At 43.2% G+C, this 13,704-nt stretch overlaps 1 protein-coding gene across 4 annotated transcripts in view; it reads right to left on the bottom strand.

Annotated features, from left to right (window-relative positions):
* CFAP36 (cilia and flagella associated protein 36) overlaps positions 1–12,491 on the bottom strand; it is a 28,442-nt gene extending 15,951 nt beyond the window's left edge. For all 4 annotated transcript variants that reach the window (XM_073023012.1, XM_073023011.1, XM_007970573.3 and 1 more), the window contains exons 1-4: positions 12,205–12,491; positions 9,938–10,002; positions 8,333–8,434; positions 3,177–3,291 (exon numbers count right to left, since the gene is read on the bottom strand). In XM_073023012.1, coding sequence (XP_072879113.1) covers positions 3,177–3,291; positions 8,333–8,434; positions 9,938–10,002; positions 12,205–12,319 — 397 coding nt within the window. In that variant the 5' untranslated portion in view covers positions 12,320–12,491. The remainder of the gene's footprint in view (positions 1–3,176; positions 3,292–8,332; positions 8,435–9,937; positions 10,003–12,204) is intronic.
* Positions 12,492–13,704: the final 1,213 nt, after the last annotated feature.

The raw sequence follows: 13,704 nt of genomic DNA, 5'->3' as shown, positions 1-13,704 counted from the left end.
GGGCCCTCCCCCATCCCAGGAAAGTGACTCCTAATTGGTTCAAGCCAATCATAATGGTCCCATTCCCCTTGCCAGATGGTTTAAGAAAGGCAAGTGACCCCCATCCTAATCAATAGGACTTGAGGGAAAAACTGGAGGGTTTCCATGAAATTGTTGTCTTGCTAACAAAAAGAGATATAGAGGAGGAAATATTCCATTTCTTCATAAGACACTGTTGAGTCTGCATTCAATACAGCCAGAGTACAATCATGAGAGAAGATCCTGAGAATGGCAGAGTATAAAGATGCAAAGTGTCGGGGTCCTTGATTACATCACGGAGCCACTAAATTAACCAACCCCGAACCTGTCTTCCTTCTCTCCCTTCCTCTGGACTTCTTGTTCTGGGAGATCTTTTCTTCACTGGAGTGTTCTGTGACTGACAGCCTGAGGCATCCGCATGATACAAGATATGTATTTATTCCCTTTTTATTAAAATCTAAATGAGTTTCCAATAAAATTCCAAACTGAAAACTAAAGAATGCCATTGTCAAGTTCACTATTTCTTTTCCTGATCTCCTAAAAAAATTTGTTTACTAACATTCTTATTAAAATTATCTAACCCATAAGTCAGAATAAAGCATATTTTCAGGAAAATTCAGAGGAAAGGATTTTAGAGAGCAAACCATAGTAGAAAGAGACTATTTTCCAAACTTATTTTCATCAAAGTAATAGCACCATGTCATGCATTCTTCAGGGTTAGGGTGGTGTTCTTCCCCTACCCACAGACAACAGTGCTATTAGCTGCCAGGGAAAGCATCTTGGGATTCTAGCAGATGATTATGATGGCAGCTGGCTCTAATAGTCTCTACTCACATCAGCCAAATGAGAAGGAAACTTCCCAAGAAGGGCCCTGCAAAATTCTCATGTTTGCCATGCAACAACAGAAGCCCTATTGTTGCATGTTCCAGGCCCTTAAGAGCCAATGATACAACTGAACTATAGATCTCATATCTTCAAGAAACAATCAAAGGAAAGGTCCTGCTGCCAAACCATTGAAGAGGTTATGGGGCCATGGTAAAAAAATATCATGGCAATCTATCGAGCTAAGGAAGACATAGAAATTAAGGTGAGGTTACCACAGCAAGAAATGTGAAACAGACGTGATAATCTGGGTTAGAAAGGAGATGGCACAATAACAAGTAGCATGGTTAGAAACTCAGCTGTTTTGAGTCCGGATGTTAAATGTAGCTCAGGTACACAGTAAGGGAACAAGAGCAGGAAGAGCTAGAGAGAAAGTGAACTTAAGCACAGAGTCAGGGGAAAGATAAAGCCAACGAGGGTTAATAGGGTTTTGAATTCCATTTTCTCTTCCACATGATGCTGGTACAAGCTTATCTGTCTCTGCCCAGTGCCCCAGAACAGTGAGTGTTGACGTGGTCCCAGGACCAGCAGCTACAGCATCACCTGGGAACTTGTTTGTGTTAGTCCATTTTCATGCTGCCGATAAAGACATACCCGAGACTGGGCAATTTACACAGGAAAGAAGTTTAATGGGACTTACATTTCCACATGGCTGGGGAAGCCTCACAATCATGGCGGAAGATAAAGAGGAGCAACCATGTCTCACATGGATGGCAGCAGGCCAAGAGAGAGCTTGTGCAGGAAAACTCCCATTTCCCAAAACCATCAGATCTTATGAGGTTTATTCACTATCACAAGAACAGCATGGGAAAGACCTGCCCCCAGAATTCAATTACCTCCCACTGGATCCCTCCCACAACACGTGGGAATTCAAGATGAGATATGGGTGGGGAAACAGCCAAACCATATCATTGTTAAAAATACAAACTATCGGTACCCCAGACCTATTAAATCAGAAACTGGGAGGCAGCTATATGTGCTTCAGCAGTCCTCCAAACATTTCCAATGCTTGCTAACGCTTAAGAACCACTGCTTCCGGCCACTTTGGGAGGCCTAGGTGGGCAGATCACGAGGTCAGGAGATCGAGACCATCCTGGCTAACACGGTGAAACCCCGTCTCTACTAAAAACACAAAAAATTAGCCAAGAGTGGTGGCGGGCGCCTGTAGTCCCAGCTACTCGGGAGGCTGAGGCAGAATGGTGTAAACCCGGGAGGCAGAGCATGCAGTGAGCCAAGATCACGCCACTGCACTCTAGCCTGAGCGACAGAGCGAGACTCCGTCTCAAAAAAAAAAAAAAAAAAAAAAAAAAAGCCGGGTGCGGTGGCTCAAGCCTGTAATTCCAGCACTTTGGGAGGCCGAGACGGGCGGATCACGAGGTCAGGAGATCAAGACTATCCTGGCTAACACGGTGAAACCCCGTCTCTACTAAAAAATACAAAAAACTAGCCAGGCGAGGTGACGGGTGCCTGTAGTCCCAGCTACTCGGGAGGCTGAGGCAGGAGAATGGCGTAAACCCGGGAGGCAGAGCTTGCAGTGAGCTGAGATCCCGCCACTGTACTCCAGCCTGGGTGACAGAGCGAGACTCTGTCTCAAAAAAAAAAAAAAAAAAAAAAAAACAAAGAACCACTGCTTCCTACCAAGGTCCTAACAATCATAAGTTGGAAAAAGGATGGACACCTCTCAACAGTAACTACAACCACAACCATTCAAAAATACTCAGTTTCATAAACATAATCGCTGGGCAGAAATTTGAACTCTGTGAAATCCAAAGCATCACTGAATTCTGGTCTCCTTTTTTTGAGATGTCAAATACAAATCAGGAAGTTTATACTTTTTTTTTTTTTTTTTGAGACGGAGTCTCACTCTGTCGCCCAGGCTGAGTGCAGTGACCTGATCTCTGCTCACTGCAAGCTCCGCCTCCTGGGTTCACGCCATTTTCCTGCCTCAGCCTCCTGAGTAGCTGGGATTATAGGTGCCCACCACCACGCCCAGCTAATTTTTTTGTATTTTTAGTAGAGACGGGGTTTCACCGTGTTAGCCAGGATGGTCTCGATCTCCTGACCTCGTGATCCGCCCGCCTCAGCCTCCCAAAGTGCTGGGATTACAGGTGTGAGCCACTGTGCCAAGCCATATACTCTGAAATCTCAAGTCAGCTGAAGTCTTTCAAACTTGAAATAAATGTACACGAGACAGCCACATTTAAGACTATATTAGAATGAGTCAAAACTATTTAAAAAAGCATTTAGCACTTAGATTTCTAACTTCAACATTTTACCATTTCTCTCTTGAATTATTCGAATGGCTTGCAGCTGCATTTCAATGTTTTTCTGGACCATCATTGCTTTAAAGATAGTAAAATCTTCTGCTGCCAACACAGGTTGCAAAATGGCCTGTGGAAAGAAGTCTCAAGTGAAATGAAGATTCAAGTTTTCAAACTATTTCCCACACATTCAAACCATTTCTACTGCAAAACAGTAGATTAATTCAAGAATGCTACATTGTTATTTATGATTAGATGTCTCAAAAGGACAATTTTAAAATGTATTTTAATAGCCTTTAAAACAGAGTTCTCGGCTGGGCACAGTGGCTCACACCTGTAATCCCAACACTTCAGGAGGCCGAGGCAGGCAGAACACTTGAGGTCAGGAGTTCAAGATTAGCCTGGCCAATACAGTGAAACCCCGTCTCCACTAAAAAAAAAATTAAAAAATTAGCAGAGCGTGGTGGCACACATCTGTAGTCCCAGCTACTCAGGAGGCTGAGACTGGAGAATCATTTGAACCAGGAGACAGAGGTTGCAGTAAGCCAAGATCACACTTCTGCACTTCAGCCTGGGTGACAGAGCAAGACTCCTTCTCGGAAAAAAAAAAAGTTTTCAAAAAGATGAATATTATGATATGCCAATTATATCTCAATAAAGTTGTTTAAAAAAAAAGAAAGGTGAAGTAGCTTAATTTAATTTCAGATAAAGTAGACCTCAGAACAAGAAAGATGATCAGGAATAAAGAGGGGCATTTGTTTATAATTCTATAAAATATAATACTTTATGATTATTCTGATTATATATTTTATATATAGTATAATTATATAATTCCTTATGATTCTATAAAACAAAAATTGTGGCCAGGCACAGTAGCTCATGCTTGTAATCCCAGCACTTTGGGAGGCTGAGGTGGGCAGACCCGAGGTCAGCAGTTTGAGACCAGCCTCGTCAACATGGTGGAAGGTGTGTACCACAATGCCCTTCTAATTTTTTTGTATTTTATAGGGATGGAGTTTCACCATGTTGCCCAGGATTGTCTCAAACTCCTGGGCTCAAGCAATATGCCCACTTTGGTCTTCCTAAGTGCTGGAATTATAGGCATGAGCCACCATGCCTGGCCCACATGTGTTTAGTTTTAGAGTGTGTTGTTTAATCTCCAAGTATTTTGTTTTTTTCCAACTGTCTTTAGTTATTTATTTCCAGTTTAATTATGTTGTGGTCTGAGAGCAGATACTGTATGATTTCTCTTCTTTTAAATTTGTTAAGGTATGTTTTATGGCCCATCATGTAGTCTGTCTTGATGAACATTCTCCGTGATCTTGAGAAGAATGTGTATTTTTGATTATTGGATGAACTGGTGTATGTCAATTAAATTCAGTTGACTGAAGGTGCTGTTTGTTTGTTTATTTATTTATTTCGAGATGGAGTCTTGCTCTGTTGCCCAGGCTGGAGTGCAGTGGCGCAATCTCAGCTTACCGCAACCTCCACTTCCCAAGTTCAAGCAATTCTCCTGCCTCAGTCTCAAGTAGCTGGCATTACAGATGCCCACCACCACCCCCGCTAATTTTTGTATTTTTAGTAGAGATGGGGTTTCACCATGTTGGCCAGACTGGTCTCAAGCTCCTGACCTCAAGTGATCCACCCACCTCGGCCTCCCAAAGTTCTGGGATTACAGGCATGAGCCACCATGCCTGGCCTGAAGGCGCTGTTTAGTTCAACTATGTCTCTACTGATTTCCTAATGACTGGATCTGTCCGATACTGATAGAGGGTGTTGAAGTCTCCAACTATAATCATGTATTCATCTATTTCTCCTTGCAGTTCCGTTTCTGCCTCACACATTTTGTTGCTTTGTTATTAGGTGCATACACATTAAAGATTGTTATGTCTTCTTGGAAACTGCCAGATTTTTTCACATTAATGTGGGCATACCAATAACATTTTAATTATTTTATTATTTTTTTTTTTTAGAGATAGGGTCAAACTCTGCAGGCCAGGCTGGAGTACAGTGGTACAGTCATACCTCACTGCAGCCTCAAATTCTTAGGCTCAAGCAATCCTCCCACTTCAGTCTCCCAAGTAGCTAGGGCTACAGCAGTGTGTCACCATGCCCAGCTAATTCTTATATTTTTATTTTTTGTAGAGATGGGGTCTTACACTGTGGCCTAGGCTGGTATTGAGCCCCTGGCCTAAAGCAGTCCTCCTGCCTCAGCCTCCCGAAGTACTGGGATTACAGGTAGGAGCTATCACACCCAGCCAAAATATAGTGGCTCATACCTGTAACCCCAGAGCTTTGGGAGGCTGAGGCAGGAGGATTGCTTGATGCCAGGAGCTCAAGACCAGCCTGGACAACACAGAATGACCCCCTCTCTACAAAAAAACTGAAAAATTAGCCAAGCATAATGGTATACAGCTATAGTCCTAGCTACTCAGGAGGCTGAGGCAGGAGATTCACTTGAACCCAGGAGTTAGAGGTTGCACAGAACTATGACTGCACCACTGCAGTCCAGCCAGGGTGGCAGAGAAAGACCCTGTCTCAAAAACAAAAACAAACAAACAAAAAATATTTTCTATTCCTAGAATTAAGGGTGATCATCAAATGAAAAGTTGTGCAAAAGAGGAAGTGCTGGATTAAAAAGTAGTCAAAGCAACCTCTTCTAGGCCATCATAATAAGATAATTTAAATTAATAAACATCTATTGAGAACTATGTACTAAGAACTAAGTTTTCATCTCTGTTCTACCAGCAGGGAGTGCAGAGATACTAAAAACAGCTCAAAGGACTTACAATTTAGTAGGGCAAGTAGACTTGTAGGAAACTATAATTCAAGGCAGAGTAACAAAAATAACAATTTAAAATTGGCCTAGTTAAGTAGAATGAATTCTGGTCTGACTAGAATAAGCAGCAAAGCTGCTATAACAAGTAGCATTTCAACCAGGCCCTGATAATGAGGATTTCTTCACATTATGAAAGGAATGATGGAGTGATCTGGGGAGGGGGTCATATATTCCAGGTCAAGGGACAGCATGAGCAAAGGTAGGTGCACAGATGCTTATAAGAGCAAGTGGCGGCTGGGCACGGTGGCTCACGTCTGTAATCCCAGTACTTTGGGAGGTCGAGGCAGGTGGATCGCCTGAGGTCAGGAGTTCGAGACCAGCTTGGCCAACATAGTGAAACCCTGCCTCTACTAAAAATACAAAAAATTAGCCTGGCATGGTGGTGGGTGCCTGTAATCCCAGCTACTTGGGAGGCTGAGGCAGGAGAATCACTTGACCCTGGGAGGCAGAGGTTGCAGTGAGCTGAGATTGCGACATTGTACTCCAGCCTGAGCGACAAGAGCGAAACTCCGTCTCAAAAGAAAAAAAAAAAAAGAGAAAGTTACCTGGAATGGCAGTAGAATATAATATATTAGAGAACTATAGCAAGAGATCATGGCTAAAAATATAATGTGGAGTCTCATCTTAATTCTTATCATATATTGCTAAGAAATTACAGTTTATTTGGTAGAAAATGAGATGCCAAAGCCAGTGGTTTGTTTTTTGGGGATGGGTCTTAATCTGTTGCCTAGGCTGGAGTACAGTGGCATGATCTTGTCTTACTGCAGCTTCAACCTCCTAGGCTCAAGTGATGCTCCTACTTCAGCCTCCTGAGTAGGGGTACTCTAGGAGAACACCACCACAACCTACAACAAGCTAACTTTTAAGATTTTTTTTAAAGATGGGGTCTCACTATGTTGCCCAGGCTGGTTTCAAACCCCTGGCCTCAAGCAATCCTCCTGTCTTGGTCTCCCAAAGTGCTGGAATTATAGGCGTGAGCCACTTCCTGGCTTTCAGTTTTTGAGCAGAAGGCTACTTGGGTAGTAGCAACATATCCCAGTCCTCACCCTCTAAGCAAGGACACTCAGTTGGCTTGCCTGGACTGGGGATACTGGCTCTACTACTTATTTAGCTGTGGACTTTGGACTATTTGCTTAATATCTCTGTGCTTTGGTTTCCTCACTTCTTTTTCTTTTTCTTTTTTTTTAAAGAAAGTTTTGTTTTTATTGCCCAGGCTGGAGTGCAATGGCGCGATCTCAGCTCACCACAACCTCTGCCTCCCAGGTTCAAGTGATTCTCCTGCCTCAGCCTCCCGAGTAGCTGGGATTACAGGCATGCGCCACCATGCCCAGCTAATTTTGTATTTTTAGTACAGACGGGGTTTCTCCATGTTGGTCAGGTTGGTCTCAAACTCCTAGCCTTAAGTGATCCACCTGCCTCAGCCTCCCAAGGTGCTGGGATTACAGGCGTGAGCCACCATGCCCGGCCTGGTTTCCTCATTTCTAAATGGAAGTTATATAGTACCAGTTTCTTAAGAGGTGTCAGGAAGATTAAATGAGACAAAACATGTCAAGTGCTCAAAATATCAACTAGCAGAAGCCCTCAATAAACATTAGTTTATAGACTGGGCGTGGTGGCTCACGCCTGTAATCCTAGCACTTTGGGAGGCCAAGATGGGCAAATCCCTTGAGCCCAGAGTTCAAGAACAGCCTGGGCAACACAGCAACACCCTGTCCCTACAAAAAAAAATACAAAAATTAGCCAGGTGTGCTGGTGTGGCACCTGTAGTCCCAGCTACTAGGGAAGCTGAGGTGGGAGGATTACCTGAGCCCAGGGGAGTTGAGCCTACAATAAGCTGCAATTGCACCACTACACTCCAGCCTGAGCAACGGAGTGAGACCCCATATCAAAAAACACAACAAAAACAAACATTAGTTTATAAACATATGTATTACTACTTCAGCCTAGCACTACACAACCAGTAAGATAATATAAGTAGTTCCAAGAGAAGGAAGCCGCAGGAGCAACTGACTGTGGATCTGCTAAAATTATAAAAGGAGCAACTGCAGAATGATTGGAGATCTATGTAAATAAAGCAGTAGTTTGTATAAACCCTGTGATCGTATTCTAGTTCTGAGTTTAGAAATGTCACTTTGAGTTGCATCAGTTCATTAATGCCTCAAAGTATCATTTTTCAGGGTTGCTCTCAAAAAGAACTCTTATGTGATGAGTTATCTTTCTACCTCTCACAATGTCTAAAATATTACGCTTTGTCAATCAAACATTCAAATTTGAGTGAAACCCTGGGCATTTGTTAAAACTGTTTGTTAGCATAATAGCACAAAGCAAAAACCTGTGAGGTATGGGTCTTTGCAAGAGGAGAAGTGCATGCTTCTTGAAATTGATCTTCATTAATTCCAATTTCTTTGAGGTAACCTTCTAACAGCTTTTCAACCTAAAAAAACAAAGTTTAACTTTTATAATTACATAGAAAAATTCTACATGACAGTTTGCATATTAAGTATTGAGTTTAGAAAAGTATCATCGAATTTTTTGCAAATATTAATCTACATAATATTACAAGGCAGTGACATTGTCTTTCACCAAAACACAAATTAAAAGTTAATATTTTTGTTGAAAATCACATGAAATTGTATTTCTTCCAACAGAAATAGTTGAAGTCAGGATTATAAAGTTCAGTGTGGCACAACTCTTCTGCTACCCAGAGGCCTTTTTTTTTTCCTTTTCTTTTCTTTTTTGAGATGGAGGCTCACTCTGTCACCCAGGCTGGAGTGCAGTGGTGTGATCTCGGCTCACTGCAACCTCTGCCTCCCAGGCTCAAGCAATTCTCCTGCCTCAGCCTCCTGAGTAGCTGTGACTACAGGCGCCCGCCACAATACCTGACTAATTTTTATATCTTTATTTTTTAGTAGAGATGGGGTTTCACCATGTTGGCTAGGCTGGTCTTGAATTCCTGACCCCAGGTGATCTGCCACCCTGGCCTCCCAAAGTGCTGGGATTACCGGCATGAGCCACCACGCCTGGCCTTTTCTTTTCTTTTCTTTTTTTGAGACAGGGTCTTACTCTGTTGTCCAGACTGGAGTATGATGGCACAGTAATGACTCACTGCAGCCTTGACCTTCTGGGCTCAAGAGATCATCCTCCCACTTCAGCCTCCCAAGCAGCTAGGACTACAGGCGCATGCCATCATGACTGACTAATTTTTGTAATTTTTATAAAGATGGAGTTTCACCATGTTGCCCAGGCTTGTCTCGAACTCCTTGGCTCAAGCAATCCACCTGCCCCACTGCCAGAGGCATTTTTTAAAATCACAAGACAGGCCAGGCACAGTGGCTCATGCCTGTAATCCCAACACTTTGGGAGGCCCAGACAGGTGGATCACCTGAGCTCTGGAGTTCGACACCAGCCTGGGAAACATGGAGAAACCCCATCTCTACGAAATGCAAAAAAATTAGCAGGGTATGGTGGTGCACACCTGTAGTCCCAGCTACTCTGGAGGCTGAGATGGGAGGATCACTTGAGCCTGGGGAAGTGGAGGCTACAATGAGCTGTGATAGTGCCACTGCACTCCAGCCTGGGTGACACAGCAAGACCCTGTCTCAAAAATAAAAAACAAAAAAATCACAGGACAACCATGACTAAGTGAATCATATGTCCCTGGATGCATCAACAAAATTAGAATAAGATATAAAGAACACATGAAAGAACCCATAAAGAGTTGTAAAACTATTACATAGAGTAGAGGAGATAAGAAGTCATCCAAATGAGATACTCAGAGCACCTGTGGAGACAGATATAACTGGCACTATTGTTAAGGTAGACTGGATTTTTGTAAAATTAAGGATTTTTAATGTAAAACTATTTTTCTTCATTTAGAAAAGCTATAAGTAATATTAGCCTAATTACCTTAAAGATCAGTGAAAAAAAAAATACTCACTAGTTCTTTGTATTCCTGATGAATCTCTGTATAGGTCAATTTGCTTTCTTCTTCATCATCAAAAACTAAATTTAAAAGAAGATATTACACAGTGTAAAAAACAAATCATTTTATTAATGCAAATTTAAAAATCTATTCCTTAGAAATAGAACTATCATTCTTACAACCTGGCTCTTCAGCTTTGAATTCTTAGGGTTTATCTTTGAAAAATATATAAACAAATATATCTAAAAATATATACTATTGGCCAGGCACTGTGGCTCATACCTGTAATCCCAGCACTTTCAGAGGCCAAGGTGGGTGGATCACCTAAGATCAGGAGTTCAAGGCCACCCTGGCCGACGTGATGAAACCCTGTCTCTACTAAAAATACAAAAATCAGCCAGGCGTGGTTGCGCGCACCTGTAGACCCAGATAATTGGGAGGCTGAGGCAAGAGAACTGCTCGAACCCGAGAGACGGAGGTTGCAGTGAGCCGAGATTGCACCACTGCACTCCAGCCTGGGCGACAGAGTGAGACTCCACCTCAAAAAAAAAAAAAAAAGAAAAGAAAAGAAAAGAAAAAAAAAAAAAAATATATATATATATATATACACACCACATGTATATATACTATTAATTGTAAACCAGCTTTTTTGCCTACTCGAGAAAATATTTAAAATGAATACTACCTCATATTTAAGACAAAAACACATTTCAATCAATATGAGGCAATAATTTCTTCATCACTTTTAATGGAATATTATTGTTAATGGTTAAATCATTTTACAATCGGTTCCAGATTATTTTATTGTACTGGAATTTTGCTGATGTAAATGTTATGGAAAGTGACCAGTCCATTTTTGTTACCACAGATAAATAATGAAGTTAAATAAAATCAAAACAAGTGTTTACTGAATAATCATATGTATAAAGCAATGCAATGAGCCAAGATCGCGCCACTGCACTCCAGCCTGGGCAACAGAGCGACATTCCGTCTCCCAAAAAAAAAAAAAAAAAAAAAGGAGTACAAATAGAAGTTATTTCGTTTTTGAACACTGTTTTAAAATTACCTGTAAAAACAACCCTTTAATAACTATGATTTGAATTTCGATTATAGCAATGAAAATGTAATAAAAAGATTCAGTGGTCAAACTGAATTTCATCTTTACCAGATTCATGATATCTTGGAATTTAAAGAAGTCTTAAAAGGTCATCCAGGATAACCGACCATTTGATAGCTGAATAGCTGAATCCCTCTAACCCTATTAAGTCGCTATCAGATCCATTCAAACACTGCTGGAGCCGGGAAGCTCATTACCTTCCGACACAGGCTGACTCATCTTGGATACATTCTGTCATGAAGCACTTCCTTCACTGAAATTTGTTTCCCTGTAGCTTGTACCAACTGACCCTAGCTCTATTTCATTGAACCTTACAACACAAAACAGATGTTCAAATAACTGATTAATATTACTACCCTCAAAGTCTTGCCCGACTAAACAACCACAATAACGCTTGGGCACTCATTTACATGACGTGTTTTCTGGTTCCTTTTCTGCGAATGGGCTGCAAAGTCTCCAGGAACTGAATGCAGAACTCCAAGCGTGAAGAACTGCTCAGAACCCGGAGGTGTCTGTCCTTCACAGGGAATATAATGCCATATCTATACGCCTCATTTGTTCCAAGAATGGTTCCCGGCCCCACCTCGCAAAGTTTTGGTATAGCCAAGAGTAGAGAGCTCACCAAGATCACCGGCTCTGGGCTTCCTGGAGTTATCACATGCCCTCCTTTTCAGTTAACTGTTGGTTTGGAGTGAATCATTTCTCATTTCCTAAGCTGACTACATCGGGCGAAATGCTAGGGATCATAAGGAACTCAGGTAAACCGACGCTTCTCCTCTCAAGTCTGGGAAAGCTGTTGAAGAAGCCCAGCCAAATAGTCCACCTGCCCAGGGCAGAAACGTTCGGGACAGGATGAGAGACCGAATTTACGATTCAAGTCTAATGTTCTTCGGACGTGCGCTTGGGCCCCAGGGAAGGGGAGCCTCGGTCCCCATTTTCAGGTCTGCGAAACAACACATTGGCAGGGTGAAAGGAATTGCTCCTACATAACCAGCTCTAAACCTGACGACGGGGGTGGAGAAGGGGGTGAGGGGAACAAGACCTGGCGACAGGGGTGGACACAGGGGATGGGAGAGACGAGAGATAATTTGTGGTTACCAACCCCCTGCCCGTCGCTGGTGTGAGAGAGGAGAAGAGGACTGTCGGTTCGGACTCTGGTTTTTACCTTCACATTTCTGTTCCACAAAGTCCAAGATGGGGATGGACCAGTCTGGGCCTCTCAGGAATCCCGCGATGCTCTCCACCACCCACTCCACCTCGTCCTCTTCTTCCGCAGCCATTCCGCCCCAAAGGGGCAACGGGCAATATCCCTAGGCCAGACCGCCAGACCCCGCTTAGGCCTTTGGGCCACAAGGAGCCGAGAGGGAGTAGGGGAAGAGCTGGCCCGCAGTCGCTCAACCCCCAGGAGAGAAGCTACCAACCAGTTAACGCAAAATGGTCGCTATGGCAACACACGTAGCCGCCCTAGACCGCGGCCCGGAAGTGAAGACAACTTTCCAGGAGCCTGCGCACTTAGGGGGGAGGGCAAACGTTTGAAAAACGTTTCTGATTGGTTAAAATAGAAGAGTGGACGAGGGCTGAGAAAAGAAGTGTAGCCATTGGCTGGAAGTCGTAGACAGATTCTCGGCGCTCTCTCTTCTGATAAGTACGTAGGAGCCAAGGTTTAGAAAAGGCGCAGTAGCCGGGCGCAGTGGCTGGTTCCTGTGATCCCAGCACTTTGGGAGGCTGAGGCTTACGGATCCCCTGAGGTCAGGAAGTCGAGACCAGCCTGGCCAACATGGTGAAACCTCGTCTCTACCAAAAATACAAAAATTAGCTTGGCGTGGTAGCGCCGCCTTTAATCCCAGCTACTCGGGAGGCTGAGGCAGGAGAATGGCTTGAGCCCGGGAGGCGGAGGTTGCAGTGAGCCACTGCAATGCAGCCTGGGAGACTGCGTCTCAAAAGAAAAAAAAAAGAAAAGGCTCAGTGAGGGTCTGAGGTAACCGGGCCTCCTCCACCTGACAGGGCTTCAGCGGCTGCAGTTCATCATTGTATCCCCAGCACCTCAGTCCCAACCATTTTCAGACCATTGGCCCAGAAGTTTGTAAGTAAAGGGTTGTCTGAAAATACAAAGCCGAGGTGTGTGAGACTCGCTCATTGTCTTAGTCAGTTTGCATCTGTATCTTCAGTCAGGTCTTGAACCTCTTACTAAGCTTGGATAAAGATAACTAGAATTAGGAGCTTTTCAAGGGCAAAATAAAAGTTAATGCTCAAATAAGTGCCTTGGTAACCAAATCTTGTAACTCCAATTCAGCTTTTAGGTGGAATGGGGGTATTCAGTGGTCGTTGTCAAGGTGTTTGGAGTTCCAAAATGTCTTCAGACAACCACATATATATACACACATACACATACACAACTGCATGGTATTCCATAAACCACCCTTTAGTCTATTTTTATTTCGTGAATGTGCACACAATATCTTACCTGAATGCATAAAGATGATCATTATGTGTCCTTTTTTTGTTTGTTTGTTTTGTTTTGTTTTGTTTGAGACGGAGTCTTGCTTTGTCGCCCAGGCTGGAGTGCAGTGGCGTGATCTCGGTTCCCTGCAGCCTTAGCCTCCTGGGTTCAAACGATTCTCCTGTGCGTCAGCCTCCTGAGTAGCTGGGATTACAGGCATGTGCC

The sequence above is a fragment of the Chlorocebus sabaeus genome, chromosome 14 (genome assembly GCF_047675955.1).
Source record: "Chlorocebus sabaeus isolate Y175 chromosome 14, mChlSab1.0.hap1, whole genome shotgun sequence".
NCBI classification, from domain to species: Eukaryota; Metazoa; Chordata; class Mammalia; order Primates; family Cercopithecidae; genus Chlorocebus; species Chlorocebus sabaeus.
The sequence above is the reverse complement of the archived record's forward strand: the minus strand, read 5'-3'. Positions and strand labels throughout refer to the sequence as shown.